The 21172-nt window shown below is 41.6% G+C and overlaps 3 protein-coding genes across 13 annotated transcripts in view; 1 reads left to right on the forward strand and 2 right to left on the reverse strand.

The window, feature by feature from the left end:
- The window catches only part of LOC124005072 (membrane-associated guanylate kinase, WW and PDZ domain-containing protein 2-like), a 54923-nt gene extending 53230 nt beyond the window's left edge, over positions 1-1693 (reverse strand). For all 4 annotated transcript variants that reach the window (XR_006833564.1, XR_006833561.1, XM_046314002.1 and 1 more), the window contains exon 1: positions 1186-1693. Coding sequence is in view for 2 of the 4 variants with exons in the window: in XM_046314002.1 (XP_046169958.1) it covers positions 1186-1306 (121 nt within the window). In the remaining 2 variants the exon portion in view is untranslated. The remainder of the gene's footprint in view (positions 1-1185) is intronic.
- On the forward strand, positions 1456-18859 carry LOC124005047. 8 transcript variants are annotated; one of them, XM_046313944.1, is made up of 19 exons: positions 1925-2546; positions 2979-3031; positions 3117-3215; positions 3933-4057; positions 4334-4436; positions 4579-4647; positions 4842-5042; positions 5313-5409; positions 7262-7479; positions 7857-8010; positions 8475-8671; positions 8836-8953; positions 9135-9340; positions 9501-9618; positions 17338-17507; positions 17749-17846; positions 17935-18080; positions 18234-18280; positions 18682-18859. In XM_046313944.1, exons 1-18 carry the CDS (start codon positions 2531-2533, stop codon positions 18266-18268), a joined length of 2223 nt encoding a protein of 740 aa, XP_046169900.1. In that variant the 5' UTR covers positions 1925-2530; the 3' UTR covers positions 18269-18280; positions 18682-18859. The 8 variants fall into 8 exon arrangements, with proteins under 8 accessions (XP_046169938.1, XP_046169900.1, XP_046169919.1 ...); XM_046313963.1 differs by having other exon boundaries at positions 1927-2546; positions 2966-3031; XM_046313935.1 differs by having other exon boundaries at positions 1929-2546; positions 2966-3031; positions 4293-4436.
- Positions 18860-20590: 1731 nt separating this feature from the next.
- Positions 20591-21172, reverse strand: part of LOC124005090 (rho guanine nucleotide exchange factor 15-like) — a 51688-nt gene continuing 51106 nt past the window's right edge. Inside the window, exon 17 of the mRNA XM_046314027.1 lies at positions 20591-21028. Coding sequence (XP_046169983.1) covers positions 20877-21028 — 152 coding nt within the window. The 3' untranslated portion in view covers positions 20591-20876. The remainder of the gene's footprint in view (positions 21029-21172) is intronic.

Here is a 21172-nt window from a genome sequence, read left to right on the forward strand (position 1 = left end):
AGTTCTGCCCACAAATCTTCTATAGGATTGAGGTCAGAGTTTTGTCATGGCCACTCCAATACCTTGACTTTGTTGTCCAGAACCCAAAACTGGATTGGCTGCACTCATTGGGATGGCTGCATCAAAGAAGCTCTAAACTATTTGGACAACCCTACCGCCAAACCCCTCCATATACCCAGAATGCCTCACTATAACACTGGCTGAATTGAGTATAACACTCTCCTACCTACCTATCTTTTCTTTCAATAAATATAACAATTAATCCTCCTTTTCCAAACAAATTCAAAGTGAAATTATATTTTGTAAAAGGTAACATTAAAGGCAATGCTACCAAATACTAATTGAGTGTATGTAAAGTTCTGACCCACTGGGAATGTGATGAAAGAAAAAAAAGTTAGTAGCCTGGTCCCATATCTGTTTGTGCCATCTGTTTGGCATTGACATCGATCATACCAGTGGGGTATATGCACAATCATATATGTGACTAAGCTAATGAGTCGGTGTCCAGTTGATGTTTTTACCATCCAGCAGAACGATGCCCTTATTGATGTCATCCGGGAAATTGCTCCTGATCAGACACCAGGCATACTCAAACGTTGTGTCTTTGGTCAAATCCCCTTTAGCCAACTCTGTAGAATACTTCTCAAATATCTGCCCCAAAAAAAAATGTCCAGCAATAATGGCTGATGGTGAATGATGCAATGACGGCTATTAAATTGCAATGATGGTTGAGCTTATGACACGTTCTCTTAGCTAGCTAGAGTTTCGTATTGTCGCTCACATGTGATTCATTAGTTATCTTAAAAACATGGCTAGCTTGCTAGCGAATAATGCTATCCAGAATGTGCTTTGGGCAAAGTAGCATTCATTTGATAAAACACCTGTCAATACAGATTTAAATCTGTATATTCTGTACAGATTAAAGGAGAAATTTTTTTTTACAACCAAATCTCTATTTTTGATCTAATAACATAACATAAATTGAATATCCAAACAACAACTACAGGCTAGTTAACGTCAGTTAGAAGCTACAGTAACATTAACTAGCTAACGTTACTGTAGCTAGTTCTACTGAATTGGCCTGGATATTTCCAATAAATGATACCCCGATAAAGCCAAATTAAACGTTCAATGTCAGCTAGGTCAAATCGCCAACGAAGCCATGTAGGAGGGAATAAAGCTTACCAAGAGATCCATCCTCTGGTGAAACAACATCACAGACGACAGACTCCATGTTTCCGAATGAAGTAACAAGGGTGTATTCATTACGCCAATTCTGTTGCAAAAGTTTAGCAAAATAAAACATTTACTCAACGCTCTTCAAAGTGGGTTCTTAAAAGGAAGTTATAGCTAGTCATTTTATGTGTATGGTTTCCACACGTTGCCTTTCCAATCTGAATAGTCCGAAGTTTTTGGCACAAGCTGCGCATAAATATTAGCTTCTTCCATGTAAAGTCCGCACGGTTCCTTCCAACTTCTTCCAGTTGCTTATTTTTTTTAGGAGAGACAGGACTGAACAACAACTTCAGTTTAATAATAAAATAGAGTTGTTTGGAGTAAACGGTTTCTGTTACAAAACGCTTAACAGACGAAGCGTTTACCAACAGAAAACGCGTAATGAATACACACCCGCATTTTGGGGAAAACGTGTCATTCAGTACAAACCATTCCGCAACGTAGCAAACGTTCAAGCGAATTGAACGCGCATGTGAAGTTTTTTGCAAATTCTGTGACATCGAGGGCTATTGACCAATCTCAACTCACTATATCTTCCATCACCTACAAGATTGGCTGGCTAGCACCATTTAGTGCATTACTAGAAATGGCGGCCTCCTCCATTGGAGGAGAAGTTCAGAGGGGAGGGCTTTCTCTTCCAATTGGGTTTGAGAATGATTAAAGGAGAATGCAATTGTGATTGTATTATCTTTTTTGGGGGGGGTCGTAATTTATTCTATTTTTTTTTGCCACAATAATAACAGTATTGCACATTAATACAGGCACATTCCTGTGAATACAATACATAAAATAATAGAACACCAGGCTGCAATTGAGATCTCCTCATAATGTAAATCCTGTCAGACCAATGGTTGCGCGCCACGTTATCGGCCGTGTCATCGACTGACAGACTGCTGAAACAGATGATGCGGTTTGCTCATACTTAAAATACAAATCAAGGCGTTGTAAAATCTGGGATGTGTCATCAATGTCCTTGTTTTTCCACCTGGCACATGAAGCTGAAAATTAACTCTTTGTTTCCCTTTTGCATTACAATCTTTGAAGGAAAATGCTACAACAACATTGCTATAATTACTATTAGTGGGGAAGTCTTGACTGTAATATCGCTTAAAAACGGTAGATACATAGCCTATGCAATTAGGCTAATTGTTGATTCACCTGCCAGGTGTGTGGTCCTCACCCAGTCAAAATGGCAGCTGATAAGACAATGGCAGCTGATACAACAAACAAAAAAATAATTTTGGAATTATAAGCATGCACAAGAACCTTGTTTATGGAATCACAATTATGAACGATGAAAGAGTTATCTGGTGAGCTGCTTTGTTTGTTTTAATTATATTGGGCCTACGAATGTAAAAAATAAAATGTCCAAAGGGTTGGAGTGTAGTTGGTATATTGCATGGGTTTATTCAGTATGGAAACCGTTTGTTTATTAAGAACCAAACTAAAGAAAACGGACCTAACTAGTTTCTGTTGGGACAAATAGATCCTTCCCAATTTTGTTTGCTTCAGTTTAAGAAATGTTTTGCAACAATCGGTGGAACGAATACACCCCAGAGCAAATAAAACAGGGAGGGACTTACTGAATTTGTACAATAGAAACTCTTGTTTGCTTTTCTTTTTTAAGTAAATGGTTTGTTGCAAAATATTTTGCAACAGAATCACCTTAATGATTTCACCTGGTGTCATGCCCAACTAATACATTTGTGTGCTGTGTCTGACTTATTAGATTTTTTTTTTAGTGTACTCTTGCTTTGCATACTTCCCATCTATGCTACTGACACCATACCCATTGGTAAGTTGGTATCAAACCTGCATCCCTCTAACCAGTGACTACCTACAGTGTACAAAGTATATGACATCCTCTTTAATTTGTGAAGGAATGTTCAAAACTGAGTGTCAGGATCGCCACTTCTGGCTGTCAGTCAAGTCGAGCCTCCTTGGTCAGAAGTTTAGGTTTGATGTTGAAGGTGAGTCTGGTAAGTAAGTTACCGAGTAAGTAACTACACTTTGAAATAGTGGTGATATGTGAATGCTTCCATACATACAACTGTTAGACCGGAGGTAGTGTAAATCATAAAGCAGAATTCAGCCAACCTTGGCGATACTTCCTAAATTTCCGACTTAAGACCACACGTCTTCTAAACTTCCATGTCTAGTTGCAGGGGGGTTTGTTTGAATTTAGAAATGCTCCATTTAAAAATACTTTTTTTTTTTTTTTTGCTCCATGAAGTAATCAACAATGTGAACGCCACCATCTCTTGTTTATTTCAAATCTTCTCATTGATCGAGATTAGTGAATTTCATCCTGACATGCGGCACTTTGGGGTGGACATCCACCTGTCTCAATCAGTGAACAAAGATTTTAAATAGACAAAATGGCAGCGTACAATATTGTTGGATTACTTCACGGAGCAAAACATTTAACATTTTCTAAATTTAAGCTAACCCCCCTGTAACTAGACATGAAAATGTAGAAGACTTGTTTTATTCCAAGTTAAGACTTGAGGAAGCACCGCCAAGTAAAGTTTGGTGGTAAATTCCCCATGCTATGCTTTACGGTACATATGGCTGTATGGAACAATTCACATATCACTGCTGTTTTAAAATGTAGCTACCAAGTATGCGGCTTGTATCACATGAACAGGTCATAGAAATTACCACTGTACTCTCTACCCCACCAACCAACCAACCAGACAGTAGTGGTGCCCACACCCTCTCAGGCCAGGGGGCTGCAGAATGTGGCTACACCATGGTGCTGGACTCCTGGGGGGACCTGGTCCTCCGTGCTTCCTACCTGGCTTGTTATGTACACAATGAGGTGATTACTACTATCAGTATCTGGAAGCCACAGTTTGGGGATTCATAATGAATAGGGGGAATCAGGGAGGAGCCTCTAAAGAACTAAGACCAACTTTTAATTGTGAGTGTTCACCTGTTTTTCTTCTAAGGGTTCCTAATGTTTCAAGTGTGAACAAAATTATCATGTGTGCCTGAGTCAGTTTCTACATTTAGCATTTTCGTTAGTATACCTCCTGCTATATTATGTTCTTCAGAAAGACACTGCTTTCCGAATGCTGGTGTGGTTTGTGAACAGAGATGTTGACGGTGAGGATATGTCCTACCCTCTCCAGCTGACCTGCCCTTTACACCAGCCATGGAATCCCCGGGAGATAGTCTGTGAAGAGAACTATATGGAGGTTATGGAACCTTTTAACTGAGCTATATGTGACTGACTGACTACCTTTTTGATGTATTATCGTTTGACATGATTTACTCAATATTCATTAGGATGGAATGTATTTGCATACCGTTGTTCAATTCTTTATTTTCCAATATTAGATGTCTGCCATAAAACCGGTCCCTCCTGCCAACCACAAGGGTCTGGAATGGATGACACCACCACCTGTGGTGCATATTTCCTTTTGCACAGAGAGGCCAACAAGATTTAAAGTGCTTTCCACTGATCAAATACACATCTTGTAGATGTATATTTTATCTGTTGGTCAAAATAAAATTCAATTCAATAGTGTTTTGTTGTTCCCCGTATCTACCTCTTGTAATGCCTTTGAATTCTTGATTAATACCTTGTAATCTCTCTCCAGTGGTCGGAGGAGGGTCTGAGGGAGTGGCGTGTGGTGTTCCGGGTGCCAGGTGACCAGCAGGGGAGTGATGGGAGACCCTCTATGATAGAGAAGACCCTGCCTGTAGAGATGGCCCATCTCCTGGGCTACCACATCAACACCACAGAGACGCGTGTTCTGCTGCGCTGTGCCTATGGCTCCCGCCTCTCCTACATCCTACAGGTCAGACTGCAGAGCCAGGGCTGTGGATCTGTTTCCATTGGTATATCAATACTGCTTTAGGTCAGTTTGCTTTGCTCTATTTCCTATGGGTTACTGGTCAGATTCACCAATACCCTTTTCACGCTGTCGGGATAACCTAAACCATACTGTTCTGGATTGGATATTTTCTTTTCACAATGTCTTCTCCAATGCAGTTCCAAAAACTGTCCAGTACAGCTTGACTCAGTTCTGCTTGGCTAAGTAATGTGGAACATTTTCTAACTATTTCAGGAGAAAGGTATCGAGGTGGAGGTGGTCAGTGCCACCATTCTTTACAAACACCACTGGACACTTCTAAGAGTGGACGCCTCGGTTGCTTGCACCACAAGTACATCTCTTTTGATCATTGGAAAATAGACGGGTTATAACTGAATTTCATTCATGTAATTGAATGCATGATATGTGAACATGACTCCATTTGCCTCTAACCTGGTCCCAGATCTGATTGTGTGGTCTTGCCAACATAGTTGAAGTCGGAAGTTTACATACACTTAGGTTGGCTCCACAAATTTCTTGTTAACAAACTATAGTTTTGGCAAATCGGTTAGGATATCTATCTACTTTGTGCATGACACAAGTAGTAGTTCCAACAATTGTTTACAGACACATTATTTCACTTGTAATTCACTCACAATTCCAGTGGGCCAAAAGTTTACATACAGTTGACTGTGCCTTTTAACCACTTGGAAATTTCCAGAAAATGGTGTCATGGCTTTAGAAACATCTGATAGGCTAATTAACATTATTTGAGTCAGTTGGAGGTGTACCTGTGGATGTATTTCAAGGCCTACCTTCAAACTCAGTGCGTCTTTGCTTGACATCATGGGAAAATCAAAAGAAATCAGCTAAGACTTCAGAAAAATAATTGTAGACCTCCACAAGTCTGGTTCATCCCTGGGGGCAATTTCCAAATGCCTGAAAGTACCACGGTCATCTGTACAAACAATAGTATGCAAGAATAAACACCATGGGACCATGCAGCTGTCATACCGCAAGGGAAGGAGAAGCATTCTGTCTCCTAGAAATGAATGTACTTTGGTGCGAAAAGAGCAAATCAATCCCAGAACAACCGCAAAGGACCTTTTGAAATGCTAGAGGAAACGGATACAAAAGTATATCTACAGTAAAACGAGTTATATTTCGACATAACCTGAAAGGCCGCTCGGCAAGGAAGAAGCCACTGCTCCAAAACGGCCATTAAAAAAAGCCAGACTACGGTTTGCACCTGCACATGGGGACAACGATTGTACTTTTGGAGAAATGTCCTCTGGTCTGATGAAACAAAAATAGAACTGTTTGGTCATAATGATCATTGTTATGTTTGGAGGAAAAGGGGAGAGGCTTGCAAGCTGAAGAACACCATCCCAACCGTGAAGCACGGGGGTGGCAGCATGTTGTGGGGGTGCTTTGCTACAAGAGGGACTGGTGCACTTCACAAAATAGATGGCATCATGAGGATGGAAAGTTATGTGGATATTTTGAAGCAACCTCTCAAGACATCAGTTACATCAGGAAGTTAAAGCTTGGTTGCAAACGGGTCTTTCAAATGGACAATGACCCCAAGCATACTTACAAAGTTGTGGAAAAATAGCTTAAGGACAACAAAGTCAAGGTATTTGAGAGGCCATCACAGAGCCCTGACCTTATTCCTATAGAAATCCATGGGCAGAACTGAAAAAGTGTGCGAGCATGGAGGCCTACAAACCTAACTGTTACACCAGCTCTGTCAGGAGGAAATGGGCCAAAATTCACCCAACTTGTGGAAGGCTACCTGAGAAATTTCACCCAAGTCTAACCATTTAAAGGCAATGCTACCAAATACTAATTGTGTATGTAATCTTCTGACCCACTGGGAATGTGATGAAAGATATTAAAGCTGGAATAAATATTTCTCTATTCTGAAATTTCACATTCTTAAAATAAAATGGTGATTCTAACTCACCTAAGACAGGGAATTTTTACTAGGATTAATTGTCAGGAATTGTGAAACTGAGTTTAAATTTATTTGGCTAAGGTGTATGGAGTTAAAGAATGACCAAATACAGTAGAAGTTGGAAGTTTACAAACACACCTGCCCATATCCATAACAGTTGGCAAAACCGCATAAACTGTTCTGGGATCAGGTCTAATTTGCCTATACAGTGCTTTTAGTACCTTTTCGTACCTTACCCCCTCTCCAGACAAGGCCTCCATGAATGGGAAGCACATTCTGTGGAGGTTCCCCAAGTTGCTGTCCACCCTGGTGCAGCCCCCCTTCAGAGACAAGGGCCTGACGGTGGGAGTGAAGGGACGCTACCTGAGTGACTGTGTGGCCCGTCAGCGAGGATATGACATACAGGAACAGGATGGAGCTGTGGAGATCAGGATTCCATTTGGTGCAGAAGGCGGCTACATCAAGGTATTACAGACCATGGAGATGGAGCTTTAATTTCACAGTTTTTGGTTCTTATCACAGTTTTAATCATGAGCTGTACTTAGTTGATTTCCTTACAAATACAGGTGGTATGTCAGTGAAGTATTTTATTACTATAAATTGTATCAACTATTTTAGTGAAGAAATGGGTGGCTTGATTTGAAGTGTGAGCAGGTGACATGCATAACTGACAAATGTTTCTGTGGAGTCCAATTTTGTGGGGAATAAAGCACTCAGAAGCAGCATATGTACAATGCCCCAGCCTCTCCTTTCTTTGATTTGTCTCCTTGATGCTGCAGCTTCATTCTGCTTTTCATAATGCCATTGATTGCTTTGTTGCCTTAACCTTCACTCTCCCTCAGAGCCAGGTGGTGGATGGCCAGTACTCCCAGTCCTATTTCATTGACCTGTTCTACATGCACCAGTGGGAGGATTCTCAGTCGGCTCACACTGAATACCGCTCCTTTAGACCCCTTTCTATCATCAATCTGCCTCAGACACCAATTCTTATCAACGGCAAGTAGTCCTCATACCAGACAAATTTTTAAAAAGTTGCATATCTCCCCTTTCTGTCGCTTTGGCCAACGTTTCACAGAGCCTCCAGCAGGGCAGTTTTTCCCATACTCGGTCCTGGGGCACCCCCTAGGTGCACATTCTGGATTTTGCCCTAGCACTACACAGCTGACTCAAGTAACCAACTAATCATCAAACTTTGATTTGCATCAGCTGTGTAGTGCTAGGGAAAAACCAAAACTTGCACGGGGGGGCGTGCGGCAGGACCAAGTTTGGGGAAACTCTGCATCAGGGTGTGCTCATCCCTATTTGTGATGTCTTGCCTAATCCTATGGTCGTCGTCTGACAACATGACCATAGGAATTGGCAAGAGGGCACAAACGGATCTGGAACCAGGTTTACTTCCACCAACATGTTAATGAGAGAACATTCCATTCTGTAAGTTATGACTGTTTTTCCTCCTGCAGAAACCAATCCCTCTGAGGGACAGTTCTCTGTGTCTCTGGGCTTGTTCCCCCATGATGTGTCTCTGTCCAACATCACTGTGGGGGACCAGTCCATGGCAGAGCAGCTAGGGGTTTACCTCTCACAGGTCCCCTTCCCCAATGGCACCCATGCCTACCTACTTAAGACACCCTTTTCACACCATCTGGTCTCCCAGAAGGTGAGTGCATGTTAGTACCAGTCGGTGTGATACTAAAAACACTGAAGCAGTTCATGTATAAGACTAAGGAACAGTGAAACTGCTCTGTGTGTGTGTTCAAAACTTAAGCTCTGACCTTGGTATACATATTTTTCGCTGATATCGTCCTGTCTCTGGTCCTGTAGTATCTTGGGCAGGGGTACAGGAGGTACAGTCTGGCAGTGACCTTCACTCTTTCCATCTCCCCCCACTCTGACCTGTACCATTACCCTGCCACCGTGGAGGCTGTCCTACAGGATGTTGGTATGTATGACTCATGCATTCCCATACAAGCACAGCCCCTCTGAGCGTATAAGTTTAAATTAAACTCAAAGGGTAGGCTTCTGTAAGGTAGGCTAACACCTGAAACCATTCTCTGACTTGAGAATTATGCCTATCTATCCATCAAATCTTCCAACCCATCCATCCCTCCCCTGTCCTCCAGTCCTGCCCAGAGTGGAGGGGGGGTGCTCTAATGAAGGGGTGCGTCTGCAGCTGCACTACGGAAACATGGACACCCAGTGGGAGGTGTACGTGGAGGGTCGCAGGCTAGACTGGGCGCTGGTGGAGATGGGCGACTACGCCCTGGAGACCAGACGGGACTACTTCAGTATGGTGATCCCTCTTTACGGCCTTGGCATGGCCTACGAGGTGTGGGGACTAAACCAGTTTAGCTGTTGGGTTCTATTTGTTTTGGGTGGCAATGTACATTTTTGTAGTGGGTATAACAAAGTCGAATCAGTGGCTCTATACCCATATTTAGCCTTCATCTCTTGATCCCATCCTGTTCCTCTTTTTTGCTCTCCGTCAGGGTCTGAGTTTACAGGGGCTGGTGGTAACTGTGAGAATGACACTGGAGGACAGAGAGACGGCCATACAGGAGCACACCTTCACCCAGCGCTGTATCTTCCTTGTGAAGGAACTACTGGGTAAAACAACCAACGCATTTACAGTACCATCCTACATGCATACATATTATGCAGTGCATTTGGTAAAGTATTCAGACTCATTGACTTTTTCCACATCTTGTTACGTTAAAGCCTTATTCTAAAATGGATTAAATAAATGTTTTTCCTCATCAATCTACACACAAAATGACAAAGCAAAAACAGGTTTAGACATTTTTGCAAATATGTAAATAAGGTAGTTTTTTATTTTTATACAAGTATTTGGACCTGTATTTATGAGACTCGAAATTGAGCTGAGCTGCATCCTGTTTCCATTGATCATTCTTAAGATGTTTCTACAACTTGATTGGACATGATTTGGGAAGGTACACACTTGTTTATACAAGGTCCCACAGTTAACGGTGCATGTCAGAGCAAAAACCAAGCCATGAGGTTAAAGGAATTGTCTTTAGAGCTCAGATCTAAAGCTCAGAGACACAGATCTGGGAAGGTCCCCAAGAACACAGTGGCCTCCATTATTCTTAAATTGAAGAAGGACCAGCAAGAGTCTTCCTGCAGCACTCCACCAATCAGGCCTTTATGGTAGTGGTCAGATGGAAGCCACTCCTCGGTTAAAGGTACATGACAGCCCGTTTGGAGTTTGCCAAAAGGCACCTGCCCAGAGTGGAGGGGGGGTGCTCTAATGAAGGGGTGCGTCTGCAGCTGAGATCATGAAACAATATTCTCTGGTCTGATGAAACCAAGACTGAACTATTTTGGTCTGAATGCCAAGTGTCATGTCTGGAGGAAACCTGGCACCTTTCTTGCGGTGAAGTGTGGTGGCAGCATGCTGTGGGGATGTTTTTCTGTGGCAGGAACTGGGAGACTAGTTGGGATCGAGGGAAAGATGAATGGAGCAAAGTACAGTTCCTTGATGAAAACATGCTTCAGAGCACTCAGGCCCTGAGACTGGGATGAAGGTTCACCTTCCAACAGGACAATGACCCTAAGCACATAGCCAAGACAACTCAGGAGGGGCTTTGGGAGTAATCTCTGAATGTCCTTAAGTGGCCTGGACTTGAACCCGATCTAACATCTCTGGAGAGACTTGAAAATAGCTGTGCAGCAACGCTCCCCTTCCAACCTGATTAGAGCTTGAGCGGATCTGCAGAGAAGGGAGAAACTCCCCAAATACAGGTGTCAAGCTTATAGCGTCATACCCAAAACGACTTGAGACTGTAATCGCTGCCAAAGGTGCTTCAAAAAAGTACTGAGTAAAGGGTCTTAATAGTTATGTAAATGTTAGATATGTGTTTGTTTAATACATTTGCAATAATGTCTGAAACACTTTTTGCTTTGTCATTATGGGATATTGTGTGTAGAGATGACTGAAAAGCTATTTAATACATTTTAGAATAAGGCTGTAATGCAATGTGGAAAAAGGTCATTTGTTTGAATTCTTTCAGAGTGCCCTGTAATACAATACGCTAATGATTATAAACCGAGGTAGAATCTCCTCTTATAATGCCGTGACGATTTTCTTCATTTTAGGCTCAAAAGAAGCTTGTCCTCCTGCCAAATGGTATTATCCAGTTTATATTCCGCTGTGGTTTTGTTTGGAATAGCACAGTTACTATAGCATCATCCTACCAATAGTTCCAGCCGGTATTCTTTTAATAATATGGAATTCCCCTCAACCACGCCTACGATTTGGGGAAGACCAACATTATTTCCTATTGACCCCCATTGTAGAAGAGGCAACTTCATTGTTTTTGTTTTGTTATACAGAAAAAAGCTGAGGTGTTGTTGACCTGGCTACAGTACATGTCAAATCCTGACCTGGGGTTGGCAATGCTCCCATGTAGGGAAATAGAGCCTACAAGAAGAGCCCTGGAGCTTCAGGCTATTTGATGTGGAAGACTGGTAAATGTGGGCATGGTGTGTCCAAGTAGAAATAATTAAAATAATTGGCAACATCAAATGGTTTTGTGATGAATAAGCCATCTGATTCGACTGATGGAGTTTAATTTCTTTCTACCCATTTCACAGTAAAACAAATTGACAACAATTTCAACATGCTTATAGGGAAGGACATTCAACAAGCACTCAAATTACTTTATTTTACCTTTATTTAACTAGGCAAGTCAGTTAAGAACAAATTCTTATTTTCAATGACGGCCTGGGGTTAACTGCCTGTTCAGGGGCAGAACAACAGATTTGTACCTTGTCAGCTCAGGGATTTGAACTTGCAACCTTCCGGTTACTAGTCCAACGCTCTAACCACTAGGCTACCCTGCCACACTGATGATTGGCTGAGAGAGTTTGTCTTGTTAAACTTCAGAGCAGCTTTTGACATTATCGTGCATAGTCTGCTGCTGGAAAAATGTGGATGAAGTTACTTTTCTAATAGAACACAGAGGGTGTTCTTTAATTGAAGCCTCTCAAATATAATCAGGAATTTCCCAGGGTAGCTGTTTAGACCCCGTGCTTTTTTTTTTACTAATGACATGACTTTGAGTAAAGCTAGTGTCTATGTATGCGCATGACTCAACACTATACATGTCAGCGACTGAAATAACTGCAACACTCAACAAAAAGCTGCGGTTAGTTTCAGAGTTGGTGGCAAGAAATAAGTTGGCCTTAAATATTTCTAAAACTAAAAGCATTGTATTTGGAACAAAACACTCACTAAACCCTAACCTCATCCAATCCTTTTAATAAATAATATGGAAGTTGAGATGACTAAATTGCTTGGAGTAACCCTAGATTGTAAACTGTCATGGTCAAAAACATATTGATGCAGTAGTAGCTAAGATGGAGAAAAGTTTGTCTATAATAAAGCGATCTTAACAACACTATCAACAAAGCTGGTCCTACAGGCCCTAGTTTTGTCGCACCTTCACTACTGTTCAGTCGTGTGGTCAGGTGCCACAAAAAAGGACTTAGGAAAATTGCAATTGGCTCAGAACAGGGCAGCACTGCTGGCTCTTGGACGTACACAAAGAGCTAATCAATTTTATTAATATTCTACCAAATATATCTGCTTATTTTCTAAATTGCTCGGTAAATCTGGGGGGGGGGGGTCATTGATGGACAGCAATATTTAAACTGGATTTTTTTTAAATGCAGATTTAAGTCAGGACTAGACCCCTCGGGAACATTCATCACCTTTTGGAAAGCCATTCTGGTGTCTTTTGCATGAAAACATTTGTAATTGTCCCACAGAGAAATAAAACCCTAAACCCAGGGTTAGGTTTTCAGAAGACTGAGGTGGGGTTTCCTCCAACTTTTTACCTAGGCTTTGCTCCTTTGATATTTCATGGATGCCAAAGGAAGCCTAGCTTCCCCAAATATTTGACCAATAGAAACATTTAAATTATACAATTTTATTTTTCTTCTCTGTTTTCATAATTTTCCTTCAATTCACAAGTGACTGAATCTCACCGGAGCGAGGGGAAACGGCGCCCGTCTGTCTCAGTATGTATTAACTACTACTGAGCCTCATTTTGACTTGTTAAGGACATTACATCAAAGTTGGATCAGCCTGTAGTGTGGTTTTCCACTTTAATTTTGAGTGACTCCAAATCCAGACCTCCATGGGTTGATAAATTTTTATTTCCATTGATAATTTTTGTGTGATTTAGTTGAATGTGCTGACAACAATGTAAAGAAAAGTATTTAATAAGAATATTTCATTCATTTAGATCTAGGATGTGTTCCCTTAATTTTTTTGAGCAGTGTATATAAATATTAGGACGAGTAATGTCAGTGACATTGACTAAAATACAGTAGAAGAGAATACCGTATATACATATGAAAAAAATCAATTTGGCCTCTGCAAACCTGTGGAGGCTTCGCAAGTACGTCACACCATCCATATGGCGCCTCCGAACACATTTTCGGATCATGCATAAATTGGCTTTGAGTTGTGCATGTCAATGCAATAGAATCCTACTCCAATGCGCTCTGCCTACAAGAAAACCACTTGCACAGTTTCACATAGTTCATTTTGTTTTGATATGTTCCATTAAAAGTTGCTAATATTACGTTTATTCGAGCACAATTCCCACAACCGAGCGAACCGTTGGTGTTAACTTTCTAGAATTTTCCCCTTTAGTTGAGTGAAGTTCAGTCTCGTGCGGGCTGAAATCTCACCTGCATGGCAATCCGAGGGCAGCTATATTTATTTTTATTTAAACTTTACTTAACTCGGCAAGTCGGTTAACGGCCTACCAAAAGGCGGGGACTGGGATTGAAAATAAATAAATAATATATAGGACAAAATACACATCACTACTAGAGACACTACATAAAGCGAGACCAAAGACAACCATGTCAGCAACACATGACGACATGGTAACAACACATGGCATCAGCACAAAACATGGTACAAACATTATTGGGCACAGACAACAGCACAAAGGGCAATAAGGTAGAGGCAACAATAGTGAAGCAGCCACAATTGTCAGTAAGAGTGTCCATGATTGAGGTTTTGAATGAAGATTGAGATAAAACTGTCCAGTTTGAGTTTTTTTGCAGCTCGGTCCAGTCGATGGCTGCAGTGAGCTGGAAAGAGGAGTGATCCATGGATGTGTGTGCTTTGGGGACCTTTAACAGAATGTGACTAGCAGAATGGGTGTTGTATGTGGAGGTTGAGGGCTGTAGTAGGTATCTTTTGCAACGGTGATTCAAATAATGCATGCACTGGAAGCTATTTCATAACATTGGATGAAATGGTACTCGCGCACACACAACTATTTGTGGATTCAACTTTTCAGGGAAGCCAGAAACCAATATACACAGGCAGTTAGAAAAGCCAAGGCTAGCTTTTTCAAGCAGAAATGTGCTTCCTGCAACACAAACTCAAAACTTTTGTTTACAGGTCTGGAACACTGTAAAATCCATGGAGAATAAGAACACCTCCTCCCAGCTGCCCACTGCACTGAGGATAGGAAACACGGTCACCACTGATAAATCTACTATAATTGAGAATTTCAATAAGCATTTTTCTACAGCTGGCCATGCTTTCCACCTGGCAGTCTCTATGGGGGTACCACAGGGTTCAATTCTTGGACCGACTCTCTTCTCTGTATACATCAATGATGTCGCTCTTGCTGCTGGTGAGTCTCTGATCCACCTCTACGCAGACAACACCATTCTGTATACTTCTGGCCCTTCTTTGGATACTGTGTTAACAACCCTCCAGACGAGCTTCAATGCCATACAACTGTCCTTCCGTGGCCTCCAATTGCTCTTAAATACAAGTAATACTAAATGCATGCTCTTCAACCGATCGCTGTTTGCACCTGGCCAGCCATCCAACATCACTACTCTGGACGGTTCTGACTTAGAATATGTGGACAACTACAAATACCTAGGTGTCTGGTTAGACTGTAAACTCTCCTTCCAGACTCTCATTAAACATCTCCAATCCAAATCCTATTTCACAACAAAGCATCCTTAACTCATGCTGCCCAACATTCCCTTTTAAAATTTACCATCCTATCGATTCTCTACTTCGATGTCATTTACAAAATAGCCTCCAATATACCCTCCTCAACAAATTGGATGCAGTCTATCACAGTGCCATCTGTTTTGTCACCAAAGCCCCAGCAGCTATATCTCTCTGGTCACCCCCAAAACTAATTCTTCCTTTGGCCGCCTCTCCTTCCAGTGCTGCCAATGACTGGAAAGAACTACAAAAATCTCAAACTGGAAACGCTTATCTCCCTCACTAGCTTTAAGCACCAGCTGTCAGTGCACCTCACAGATTACTGCACCTGTACATAAGCCCATCTATAATTTAGCCCAAACAACTACCTCTCCCCATAATGTATTTATTTATTTTGCTACTTTGCACATTCTTCCACTGCAAATTTACCATTCCAGTGTTTTACTTGCTATATTGTATTTACTTTGCCACCATGGCCTTTTTTTTGCCTTTACCTCACCTCATTTGCTCACCTTGTATATAGACTTTCTACTGTATTATTGACTCTATGTGTAACTCTGTATGTGTCAAATTGCTTTGTTTTATTTTGGCCAGGTCGCAATTGTAAATGAGAACTTGTTCTCAACTTGCCTACCTGGTTAAATAAAGGTGAGAAAATGCATGTTTCTAAACTTTTTATTTATCCAAACAAAGGGTACTGCTATGGGATCCCCCTATGGCTCCTAACAATGCCAATTTGTATGTGGGTTACATGGAGAAACAGCCAATTCTCAATCCTCTCAAATATTTTTGGGGCCTAACATTATTTGGAAACGTTACATTTATATTTTTGTTTTGTGGAGGGGTGATGAAAAACAGCTCCAGGCGTTCCATGCTTTTAATAACTCTTGATCTGAGCACCTGAGATTTACTATCCAGTTTGACACACGCCAAATCAGTTTCCTTGAAAGTTTGATTTTGTGTGAGGATAATGTTCTATCGACCGATCTTGACAGGAAACCCACCGATAACTTTTTTGAGGGCTTATCACTCGCTGCCCTTGAAAAATAGTTTGCCCTACAGCCAATTCTGTGGAATCTAAGGAATTAGCAAAAAACAATCCAGATTTTGACAGAAAACATAGCTGAGATGCAAAGAAAGTTCAAGGGGAAGAGTTACAAAAATGGTCAGATCAGTAGTGCTATTGAGAAAATCGAAACCTCAAGGACAGTGTAGCAAAAATAAGCTTTTTTTGTGTTCTTACAACAAACTATTCAAAGTGCTCTGAACAAATTAAGGGAATTGTTCACAAACATTGGGACATTCTATGATCCGATGACGGTACTGATAATGTTTTCCGACAATCCCTTGGTTGTATTCTCACGGGGCAGAAATCTCAGATCAATTGGTAAACTTTGATTTACCACCCCAAAATACCCCTGCACACCATCTCTTTGCGCCTCTACCGGATCGAAACTACAAGTGTGATGGCACTTCCAAACAGGGAAACAGATCTCAATTAAAGGTGTTATCACATGCTCCACTAAGGCAGTTATTTATATTGTAACTTGTCCTTGTGGTAAATGATGTGGGTAGAACAAAGCACAAGTTAATGGTGCAAAAACTCACCTTACCCAGTCACTTTTTTGGGGGGAAGCTATTTAGTCTCTTTGCTACATCGGCATCAAACATGTCACCCTCCCTAGGAGAGGGGGTGACCTTGACAATTTATTGTTAAAATGAGAGGCCGCCTGGATCGTTTAATTTATAGACCCTTGCTACCTTCGGTCTCAACGTAGACTTTGATCTGAAGCCATTCTTGTGATTGTGTTTTTGCTATCCATTGTATCTATGATCATATGTTATCATTCATGCTTTTTTCTATGTTCTGTAAATCAACCAATGAAATCAAGTCACACCCAGCCATGATTAGACACCTGTGTCCTTTTCAAAGTATTTAAATTAGTGACCCACAGTGTTTGTCATTATACCCTGATGAAGATATACAAATATTGCATCTGAGCTCCTAGGGTGTGAGGTTCTCCTTTTTACTTTTCAAGTGTAGAGATGTTAGTCTGCTTAAATAAAAGAGCACTTTACTATTTCGTCTTAAATATTATTCAATTTCTCTTTGACTTCAGTCAATATATTATCACTAGTGATAATACTGTATATTGAACGAAGTCCAACATCTGTGGCTCCTTAAATGCATGTTATCAGTGCTCACAGTAGTTTAGAAAGTGGTCCTCAAAATAAATACAATTATATTACTATGATGGTCCTTTTACTTTTCTGAAGTCTGGATGTTCTTCCCTTTTCTCTCTTTGCAGTGTGCCTCCCAGACAGCAGGATGGTGGTGGTGGTGGATACATCCAGGGTTTCTTCAGCCGTCAACCCCAGGCTAACATCCCTGCTGGATGCCTCCTGTGTTCCCATAGAGACTGATGGAGCTAGGGCTCTGTACAGCTTCTCTCTAGACTCCTGTGGCACCTCCACAACTGTGAGTGGACCTCATCTCTACTTTACAGCATCAGCAACTTTGATTTCATCTGTTCAGAAATGCCATGTTAGTTTTGTAGGTCTTTTGTTGTGAGATAGATCTGACTAAATGAAAAATGCACTTTTTGATTGATATCATGGGATAGGGTTCGATAAAGGGAAGATTTGAAGAATCTCTACTCTTGTACCATTGTTTTCGTTTTTATTCTCTAAAACACCTGATGACTCTCCTTTCTACCCAGCTGGTGGAGGATCACCTGGTGTACACCAATGAAGTCCGGTATCGGCCCAAAGTCCCCATAGATCTGAAGACCTTCAGCTCCCCATATCCCCACTTCAGGTGAGACTTTTTTTCTCCACCTTTTGCAACCATATTCCAATATTTCCACTGTCTTTTGATTGATTGGCTCCATTAAATCATTTTATAGTATCCCAATTGGTTGCATCCACCCAGCGAATGGGACCCGTGCCCTGACAATCTACCAGCCCCGGGCCCTCCCTGCCTGGCCCCACAGCCGAGCCTCTCACTCCCACCATCATCACCCAGGGGCCCAGCAACAGCCCTTCATCAGAGGTGAGCTTCATCCATCTGAATAGAACAAGGAGTAATGTGAACTCTATTCTTGACCTTTTTATTGACAACGTGTGCCAATACTGTCCCTTTAATGCCTCTTCTGACATGGCTACGATTGCATTTTCCAACCACTTGTCCTCTGAGTCCCTATAGGAAGAAAACGTAATGGGCTACCAGCTGGAGGTTGACATCAGTAGCAGGTATGTGTCTCTCAGTTCAGTCTTTGCAGATTTCACTGTTTAAGCATTGCTAATTTACTGTTGAGCAACTTGGTCCTTCTGTAGCTCAGTTGGTAGAGCATGGCGCTTGTAACGCCAGGGTAGTGGGTTCGATTCCCGGGACCACCCATACGTAGAATGTATGCACACATGACTGTAAGTCGCTTTGGATAAAAGCGTCTGCTAAATGGCATATATTACTTTATTTTTATGTCCTCGGAACATATTTCATGTTGACTTCCAACAACTTTCAATAATTATTACTACTACTACTGTACACAGCTTTGATGCCTCTTTCCAATGCCTTCAAGGTAACTACCTATGATAACACATTTTAGTGACTGTTTATCTTGTTTGTGTGTTGCATGGTATTGTATTTGCAGGCCCCCTGTCCTCTGAGGTGTACCTGTACCAATGATAAACTTGGTCACCGTGATGCCAGGGGGTCCTGGCATTATCGATGTATACTGGGCTGGCCCCGATTTGGTCAGTCACAACCCAGCCTTATACAACATCATGACACGTAATATATGTCTAATAAAATAATTTGGCATATAAAAATGTTTTTGATAGATTTTTGTCTAGGAAAGATTTCCATCAATACAGTACATCACAGTCGATGGGGAGCATTTGGCAGCAGGTGTAGGTAAGAGTAGTATAGCATTATTAGTTTTACCAATACAGCTACAAAGGTGTGTGTATGTATATGTGTATATATATATGTATATGTGTATATATATATGTGAGGCAAAAAAGTATTTAGTCAGCCACCAATTGTGCAAGTTCTCCCACTTAAAAAGATGAGGCCTGTAATTTATCATAGGTACACTTCAACTATGACAGACAAAATGGGAAAAAAAATCCAGAAAATCACATTGTAGGATTTTTAATGAATTTATTTGCAATTTATGGTGCAAAATAAGTATTTGGTCACCTACAAGCAAGGTTTATGGGTCACACAGACCTTCAACTTCTTCCTTCTGGCCTCTAAATGTCCTCCTATCCTCCACTCGTTACTTGTATTAATGGCACCTGTTTGAACTTGTTATCAGTATAAAAGACACCTGTCCACAACCTCAAACAGTCACACTCCAAACTCTACTATGGCCAAGACCAAAGAGCTGTCAAAGGACACCAGAAACAAAATTGTAGACCTGCACCAGCCTGGGAAGACTGAATCTGCAATAGGTAAGCAGCTTGGTTTGAAGAAATCAACTGTGGGAGCAATTATTAGGAAATGGAAGACATACAAGACCACTGATAATCTCTCTCGATCTGGGGACCTTTCCATCTCACGCCGTGGGGTCAAAATGATCACAAGAACGGTGAGCAAAAATCCCAGAACCACACGGAAGGACCTAGTGAATGACCTGCAGAGAGCTGGGACCGAAGTAACAAAGCCTACATTCACTAACACACTACGCCACCAGGGACTGAAATCCTGCAGTGCCAGACGTGTCCCCCTGCTTAAGCCAGTACATGTCCAGGCCCGTCTGAAGTTTGCTAGAGAGCATTTGGATGATCCAGAAGAAGACTGGGAGAATTTCATCTGACCATATGACACCAAAATAAAACTTTTTGGTTAAACTCAACTCGTCATGTTGAGGGTTCTATTCAGATGGATGAAGCTCACCTCTGAAGGGCTGTTGCTGGGCCCCTGGGTGATGGTGGGAGCGAGAGGCTTGGCTGTGGGGCCATGTTGAATGCTGAGTTGCATCCAAAGAACACCATACCTACTGTGAAGCATGGGGGTGGGACCAGGACGACTGATCCGTGTAAAGGAAAGAATGAATGGGGCCATGTATCGTGAGATTGAGTGAAAACCTCCTTCCATCAGCAAGGGCATTGAAGATGAAACGTGTCTGGGTCTTTCAGCATGACCATGATCCCAAACACACCGCCCGGGAAACGAAGGAGTGGCTTCGTAAGAAGCATTTCAAGGTCCTGGAGTGGCCTAGCCAGTCTCCAGATCTCAACCCCATAGAAAATCTTTGGAGGGAGTTGAAAGTCTGTGTTGCCCAGCAACAGCCCCAAAACATCACTGCTCTAGAGGAGATCTGCATGGAGGAATGGGCCAAAATACCAGCAACAGTGTGTGAACCTTGTGAAGACTCACAGAAAAAGTTGATCTCTGTTATATACCCTTTGTTGGCAATGACAAAGTATTGAGAAACTTGTTTGACCAAAATACTTATTTTCCACCATAATTTGCAAATAAATTCTACAATGTGATTTTCTGGATTGTTTTACTTTTCATTTTGTCTGTCATAGTTGAAGTGTACCTATGATAAATTACAGGCCTCATCTTTTTAAGTGGGAGAACTTGCACAATTGGTGGCTGACTAAATACTTTTTTGCCCCACTGTATGATGCACTTGAGTTGAAGCTCTGGGTAAAAGAAAACGGAGGGTTAGAGAAATCCTTGGTTTGACATAGGCTTTGTCCCAAATAGCACTGTAATACCTTTTTTTATATAGTGCACTACTTTTGACCAGGACCCATTGGACATTTCTCCAAACTAGTGCACTATATGGGGAATAGTGTGTGATTTGGGACACACATACAAATATGCAGGTAGTCAGTTCTTTGTGACTTTAGCTGCAGCTTGAGCGATGCGGTACTGCTCCCGAAGGTTCCGTCTCCTCCGATGCTCGTTGGTTATCTCCACCACACTTTTGCTAGGGAACCAACCCTTCTCTCCGTCAGACAGACGCATCCCCTTATTCCAACCTGACGGAAGCAGGGCATACCATTAGTCATAAAGGGGAATAGAGACACATTTACTGTGGGGACAAAATATACTTCAGAGGGAGATTACATTTTGATTCATGGAAAAGGTTTTCACATTTTACAGTGTGTATTCAGACCCCTTGA

The sequence above is a fragment of the Oncorhynchus gorbuscha genome, linkage group LG02 (genome assembly GCF_021184085.1).
Source record: "Oncorhynchus gorbuscha isolate QuinsamMale2020 ecotype Even-year linkage group LG02, OgorEven_v1.0, whole genome shotgun sequence".
Lineage (NCBI taxonomy): Eukaryota > Metazoa > Chordata > Actinopteri > Salmoniformes > Salmonidae > Oncorhynchus > Oncorhynchus gorbuscha.

Coding starts and splice junctions, on each gene's coding strand:
- LOC124005047 (XM_046313918.1), top strand. CDS start 2,491: ATGCACAAGAACCTTGTTTATGGAATCACAATTATGAACGATGAAAGA. Junction 3,216..3,932: donor TGATGTTGAAGGTGAGTCTG/GTAAGTAAGTTA, acceptor CCAACCAACCAG/ACAGTAGTGGTGCCCACACC. Junction 7,480..7,856: donor CAGAAGGCGGCTACATCAAG/GTATTACAGACC, acceptor ACTCTCCCTCAG/AGCCAGGTGGTGGATGGCCA.